Genomic DNA, 7709 nt, shown 5'->3' with positions numbered 1-7709 from the left:
AGACCAGCTTGGATTCGTACCCAGCCGTATGGGACTGACGTAACTACTCACTAGCCCACGTAGAGTTTAGGTATGAGCAGCACTTGAGGAAGCTTGGTTCTGCCATTTCGTTTTCCATGCATCTTACCAACAGCAATTCAAATAGGTTGTTTTTTTTCTTCAAATCTTATACACCACAATGACAAATGAAGCCCAGGAAAATGTCTGTATGTAAGATCATTTTCTTGATAGATTGTGATGAACCCTTCTGCACGTCATGCCCATTCAATGAAGAGGAGGAAACGAGGAGGATGCAGGGAACTACAGGGCAGCTAGCCTCACCCTGGTCCCTGGCAAGACTGCGGAACAGATCCTCCTCAAAGCCACATCCAGGTCCACGAGGGACAAGGTGACCGCTAACAGCCACCACTATAATCTTAGCCCAATCTGATTGCCTTCTGCGATGAGCCCTGCGGACAAGGGGAGAGCAGTGGATGTTTACCCTGACTTACAGCAAACACACACTTACAGAGTGGATGGACAGCCTGCAAATGGGGCTGAAAAATGGGGTGGACTGCTGTGATCAGACTTCAGTAGTCAACGATTTGAAATCTAGCAGGTGGCTAGCTACAAGTGGAGTACCTCAGAGGCTGGTACTAAAGACTAACATTTCACATCTTACCCACCTGAATGGTGGGATAGAGCAAAAGTTTGCAGATGACACCAAACTGAGTGTCAGTGGAGGACAGGAAGCAGGACAACCCAAAACATGGGAGGAAAGGGCTCCCATTCAGTTGGATCTTGACTGGCTAGAGTGATGTGTTGATGGAAAGTTTGCTAAGTTCATCAGTCCTGCACCTGAGAAATAATAAACCAAGGGACCTGGGGCCAACAACGGACACAATGAATCGGAGTCAGTGGTGTGTCACCTTGCAGCTGTAAAGGCCAACCCTGTACCAGCCTGTGTAGTAAAAGCATGGCCAGCAGGATAAAGGAAGTTATTTTTCTCCTGTATTCAACACTTGTAAGCTGCATCTGGAGTTACATACCCCATTTTGGGCTCCCCTCAGTACAAAACCAGACACTGACAAAACCACAAGTCCAGCTGAGGACTACCAAAACTGTTAGAAGGCTGCAGCTATGACATGGCTCAAGGGAGGCTGAGCTGGGCTTGTTCAGCTTGGAAATAAAGGCTGCAGGACTGCAGTCCCTGCAGTCTTCAACTACCTAATGGACAGTTACAGAAAATATGGAGTCAGACTCTGCAAGAAGCAAGAGGTAAGCTATAGCAAGTGAATCTCTGCCTGTACATTAGACAAAAGTTTGCACTGAAGATGCTACAAAACCGGAACAGGAAGCCAGAGAGCTTGTCAAATGCCCATCCCTGGAAATACTCACAACTTGATTGGACACAGCCCTGGAAAAACTTCACCTACCTTCAAAGTCAGCCCTGCTTTGGTCAGGAGGTTGACCCAGATGACCTCCAGAAGTCTCCCCAACCTAAATTACTCTATGATTCTAAAAACTGAAAAGATCAATGCAAGCTTCACAGTGTGGCTAACAAAATACACAGATATCTGTTTGTTATCTTATGCTGTGTGACTGTATTCCAGTCCCTCAAGATCATTTCCATAATACCATCAATTTTACCTTAAGCCCTCATTATCAAATAGTCCAGGCTGCACACGCACTCAGCTACAGATGATCTGTCGAAAGCATAAATCCTAGAAGTAATGGTACTGAAGTTCAGGAGTGAAATTTATCTCTATGCAAGTAAAGCTGCCCGATTCCAGGCTCTCGTTCTTAAAAAAAGAAAAAAAAGCTTGAAGCTGTAGCTTCAGGTTTTCCAACCACTAACTACGTTATCTACAGATTTTTTCCAAAAGTTAACATTTATTCATAAGTTCATACTATCAGCAATCCTTCGATAGGAATTATGTTCTAAAAAAATAAGCTTAAACAATAAGATGTGAAGCTAATAATGGTCTTCAGTTATGAAGACCTTAACTGAAAGCAGATGAGATATCCGTAACCAGAAGTGTGGCGACCTTCTTTCAACAGTGTAATAAAGAGCCTCTTCATGTGATAATATGAAAAACAGTTACTAAAAATGTGACCTTTTGCACAGTATTTGCACGTTTCTTTCTGTTGTTTACTCTTTTCTATGCTTGTTACAAGCAGAATGATTGACCATTGTGTCATATAGCTGTTTGTTTCCTTCTCGTTGTAACTAGTGCTACTGTTAACATTCTCCACCACACGTTCTACTCAGAGAAACAGGAACATTCAATGCAGATTTACTAAAAGATCTCTTTTCCAGTTGATGGTAATTACATATAACAATGACTTTATCACGACAGAGAGTGTAGGAATGGTTAAAAGGGTACGCTCAGTGGCTAACAGGATATGCTAACCATATTTTCCCTGTTGTGTCATGGATTCTAGGAGTCAGGAAAGAATACAGAACACTGGGATTCTTTAAGAAATCTTGTACTAGTCTACTTCTGGAACGATTAAACATCTGTGACAGATAGTCTATCCACTCCATATAGGGAAACATTTACGTAGTACCATCAATTAAAGCTTGAAGGAAAGTAACATCTGTTTAAACCAGTTTACCAAAAGTAAGCATACATTGAGAAGAAAAAAATGTAACTGGAGGCAAAAGGAGGGTGTGTCTAACTATAGCATAGACTCCTTCATAAATAAGTAAACAAATAATACTCTTAAGTTTGCTAGGGTGCCTGTTCAGCCATATGCTTAACCACAGCTTGCTTTTGCTTTTAACACCGTATTAGTCTTTAAGGAGCAGGAATTAGAAGTCTGTGCCAAATTTGCACTCAAAGCTCCCAAGACCCTGTATCTTCAGCCCTCCATCTTAGTTCTTTTCCTTTTGCACATCTTCCTCTTCCCAGGTAGCAGGCACAAATAAAACAAACCAATAAAGTTCGTCTACCTGAGCTGAATTATTTTTTTTTTTTGGATGGATAATTCTGCCAGATAAATAAACGTCCAAATATTAGAGAACAAGAGAAGGGACACAGAACAGTCAAGACAGAACACTTTTGTTTTTGTCAGTATTTCTTTAAATCCCAATCCAGCTCCTAGTAAGACTGGACACTACTTACAACACCCCTAGAACTGCAGGAGAATGGAAACACAATAGGGAGCGAGTGGAGAGGGGGACAAGACAGCCCAGTGGCTGGCTTCAGACATTCACATACACAAAGCCAGCATTCCACTGGAGTCGTTAAGGCCCAGATGCCCCACTAATAGGAACAAACCCAAACACAAAGGTAGCACATGAAATGTATTTACCTATTTAAACACAGGCAGCTGGTCAAGCTAGAATGGGGAAGGTAACTGCTAATTCCTTGTACTACAAGGAAGGAATGGAGTAAAAAAACCCAAGCCCACGGGCAGGTTTTTGCTTTGTGAACCTCTGTCTGTGCTGCTGGTTAACAGTGGTAAGTATAAAAAAATCAAAGAAAAATAATCTATTTATAGAACAAGTCAGTAGTCTGAGACATTTAGAAAAAAGTAAAAACAAGTCCTTCTTTAAAAATGGATTTACTAAAACAACTGTCACCCAGGATGACCCCAAGCCCTCTGGTCCTCTGGCAAAGCCAGGGGCGACTTCAAACAAGAACTGTTGCTGATTGTACACTGGTACACATCCAGCAAAGCCAGCAGGGAGGGGGATTTGCGCTGCGAACAGTATCTGCAGACTGCTTGCTGGTATCGCTTGAGGCCATGCCCGTAGCCTGGTGATACTGGAAATAGTTGTGAGTGAAACTTTTCACAGAAGCACATGTCAGTGTAACCTCTGAGGTAAGTGGGCTGTCTTCTTTCCTTCCCATCCCTGGGTACAGATCACAGAAGCTGGTGCCCTGGGTGCTGTACCTCCTTGCCAGCTCCATCCTGCGTGAGACAACTTTTAATGTGCAGGAGTGCAGAACTATAAGCAAAGCCTAGAACAGGAGAGGGCACCCCTCTGGAAGGGAAGCACTCTGCTCTTCCCAAGCTCTGGTCTAGCTAGACATTATCAATATTTTCTGGCCCTCCTCAGGACAGGAAGATCAGCTGTTCCCCACTAAGAAAAACATTTTGCCTAGTGGAGTAGAGTTGGGTTTCTTTTTTGGTAAACAGAACCTTTGCTGATTTCTGAGATCATGAGCTCCTCTGCCCTTTAGCTACAAAAGAGAAATTAAAAGAAATTCATCCACTTGCTCCCATCCTTATACTGTAGTGTTAGCTGCCTGGATATGGAGGCAACTTACTCTCTCAAGACACTGCCCTAATCACTGAGTTGGCATGGGGAGGCAAAAGATAACTTCCAAAGTCTCCTCCTTAGGGTAACCTGGTAGGCCTAAAAGCTCCAGCCTATGCCCACCAGTTCCAGGCCAGCTCCACTGCCAACATGTACTTGTAACACCCTGAAGTGTCTAATCTAACAGCCTCGGGTTTGCTCAGTCTCTCCAAGAGCAACAGCCACACTCAAAGATGGAAATACTCAAGACAAAAAACACTGGCTGCAGCTCCTAATCAGGTGGTGTCTGCATAGGTCAGTCGGTACCACTGTGCCTTGACATCCCCATTGTACGAAGGAAGCCAGCTGTAAGGAAGGGACCAACTCTGCTGCAGGTCTGTACATCCTTGGAAGTGAAGCTCAGTGGCTACATTAGCTTCAAATCCTCTCTTTCTGTGGGGTTTCAGTGGTCCATTTCCCAACAAGTTCCAGGCACCAAGTAGTTGCTAACTTGCCTCCTTAAGATCTTCCATTGGTAGTTTGTAGCTCAACAAGAAAGGAGGAGGTGGTGCACGAGCAGGGCTACTTGGTCCCTGCATTGGCTTCTTTGCACAGTTTATACAGATGTAATCCTCGTTCTCAGCCATTTCCGGAGAGACACCAACACAAACTTGATGAAACCACTCATCGCAGCCACCGTCACACTGCACCCAGTCTACCTGCAAGAGATCAGATCAGCGACACATAGCACATTACATGGAAAATACAGATAGGCATAGTTTCTATGAAGAAAATACCTTCTATTAAACCCATCTGATACACCTAGAACAAAAAAACTTTTGGGCACACATCAGTGCCCTACAGAGCTTGTGTTAACAAGCTGCTTCAGTTTAATAAAAAAAATAACACTCTTCTGACAAACCTTGCCCTGCTTGCATCCTTAGACACAACAATACAAACACACACTATTACTATTGAGGAATATAACACTCAGCTCTCCTCAAATGAAAGACAGGTATGCTAGAACACATTTAAAATAGGAGCGTGCTCCGGGACAGTTACTTCAGCATAGACAAGAGTCTACAAATACACCTCCTAAATTATATATATCCCCTTAGATTGCATTATCAAATGGTAGCTTTTGCAACTTAAAAGTTACAGAAAACATGAGGACTTGATTACTGCTTTTGGGTAAAGAAAGCCACATGGTATCAGCAACTTTAATACTTTTCTATCAGTTAGATATTGCTTGTACAGCTGGCCATCAAATACCAAAAATGCACACAAACTGTAACTCCAAAGTGTCAGAACATTTAAGCTAAAATATTTCAAACTTTGAGCTGAACTTACTACAAAACAATTAGGAAAAGACATTAAAAGTAAACTAAAATTTAGGAAGGAAAAAAGATGAATTATTAGATTTCTGTAGTTCCCTGAGTAAAAGTACATGTTAATTTGAGTTACTGGGCAGAAACCGAGATCTGCAGGATAAGGAACACAGATTCTTAGTTTTAATGCCATGCACTGCTACCGCTACAAGAATTGTTACAGCTGTAGTTCTGCTTTCACCTCAGAGGAATGTGAAAATGAAAATATATTAGAAAAATAACAGTAGTGGCAACCTATAAAATGAAGAAACATTATCAGCTCAAGATTTTACTTTGTAGGAAAACTACTCCTGAACAAATTTTTAAAAGTGACTAGTAACAGACACTAACAGCTGCAGCTTCAGTCATTACATTCCTGTATCTGCCATTTTTGACTTGTATGGCATTCACCTGTTGGAATGTACAAAAATATGTCCAACCTTATAGCTGTTCCTACTTTCACTTGTGCAAGCCAGTGCAGTATAGTGTCAATCCCACAGTTACTACTGGGAGCAGTTTTTTTCTTTCTAAAAAGCAGAAAAAAATTCCCCAAACCCCACATTTTTTTGATCAGCAATTAGTTCATGGTCAAAGCTGAGAATTAGGACAGGCAGTACCACAAAGAAAGGCAGATCAAGTTTCTTTCATAATAATCCAATCAGGTCTAAAATCACTGATTATTTATCTCCAAGAAGAAAAGTGAAGCACTGCAGTTTGTAGATCTCTCACGCTGCAGCATCACTGTTCACACACTGTATGCAAGAAATACAGAAAATTTACTTCATTTAGGAACATTGCACATCCCACTTCTGCTCAGAAACACACTGAAGTCAGGCACATTTCTAGCTGAGTCAAAGAATTAATCCTTTGAATCAGCCAATGAATGTTGCACATAGCCAGCCAAAAATTACACAGCTTGAAGAGGTTACACTTCCCAGTCGAGACACAGTACCTTTTCCCAGATTCCAATTTTCCATCTTCTTCTGTTTTAAAGTACCTAAGAGAATAAGGAAGTTCTACTACACCTGTGTACCTACCCAAGTACTACTCAATCCTCTCTCACTTCTAATCATACCATCTTGCGGCTCATGCTGTTCAGCCTAATTATTACATTGCACTGAGGTTCTTGACTTTCTATGGAATTGCCTATGACAGAGCTAAGCAAAAACTCACTTTATCTTTGCAGGGCCTCTGGCAGTTCTGTGCAGCACATACAGCGTTCTCATCATCTGACTCTTCCGCTCCTGACCAGTCATACTTAGAAGGAATATCTAGAACCTTTTTTTCTCTTTTTTTCTCTGTGCTCTCTTTTGCTAGTTCGACCTTTGCGACAACTGCCTTCTCTCGCTTCTTCTTCCGCTCCTCTTCCTTAGCCAGTTTCTTTGCCAGCTTGTTCAGCTCCTTTGTCTTATCCATGGTGAGTTTTAGCTTCTTTTTCTTGGGTTTTTCCAGTTTTTTCAGCTCTTTAGATTTTTGCTTCATATCTCCAAAGAACTGCTCTGCTCTCTCCAGCTTTCGTTTCCGCTTCCTCTCAGAACAGTCTCTCCCTCTCATTTTCAGTGGTTTCTCATCCATGCTGTCATCCTACATAGAAAGGGTGAAAAGGGACTTTTTGTCAAATGCAAGTTTCTGTATACTGCAAACCTGTGGTTTAAGAGATGTACTTACCCCCACTATCACCCTGACATGGTATGAAGAAATCTACTCAACAACACACTGATACAAATTCTAAAGAAAAAGGAGCTCAACTTTTCTTTCACCATACTAGAAAAAAAAAAAATTAAGTGGTATCAACTGTGTCAAAGTAAAATGAATCAAAAATGTCCAGTGGAAAAAGTAAATCATCAGCAAGGGTAAGGAAGCAGAATAAGCAATAACCACAACTCCCTTCTCACATTGCTTTTTAATAAAAGTTGAGAAGATTAATAATTTGTTAGATGCCCTTGCTTGTTTTTCATCCTAGGTCAGTCTTGCCTGTAATTATTTTTGAGAGAAAGCAATTGCTATTCTGGAGATTAAGAAAGTGCAATTGGTGAATTTTTAAAAAGTATCATCAACTCAAGCAAGAGAAGGAAGTAGCATCCATTATTTGAATAGCTTCCAAACTGGCACAC

At 41.5% G+C, this 7709-nt stretch overlaps 1 protein-coding gene across 1 annotated transcript in view; it reads right to left on the bottom strand.

The window, feature by feature from the left end:
- Nucleotides 1-2959: 2959 nt before the first annotated feature.
- The window catches only part of KDM5A (lysine (K)-specific demethylase 5A), a 47830-nt gene continuing 43080 nt past the window's right edge, over nucleotides 2960-7709 (bottom strand). The window contains exons 26-27 of the mRNA XM_009700642.1: nucleotides 6769-7179; nucleotides 2960-4947 (exon numbers count right to left, since the gene is read on the bottom strand). Coding sequence (XP_009698944.1) covers nucleotides 4735-4947; nucleotides 6769-7179 — 624 coding nt within the window. The 3' untranslated portion in view covers nucleotides 2960-4734. The remainder of the gene's footprint in view (nucleotides 4948-6768; nucleotides 7180-7709) is intronic.

The sequence above is a fragment of the Cariama cristata genome, unplaced genomic scaffold (genome assembly GCF_000690535.1).
Source record: "Cariama cristata isolate BGI_N322 unplaced genomic scaffold, ASM69053v1 scaffold38745, whole genome shotgun sequence".
Lineage (NCBI taxonomy): Eukaryota > Metazoa > Chordata > Aves > Cariamiformes > Cariamidae > Cariama > Cariama cristata.
Note: the sequence above shows the minus strand (reverse complement) of the source record. Positions and strands in the feature narration are given on the sequence as shown.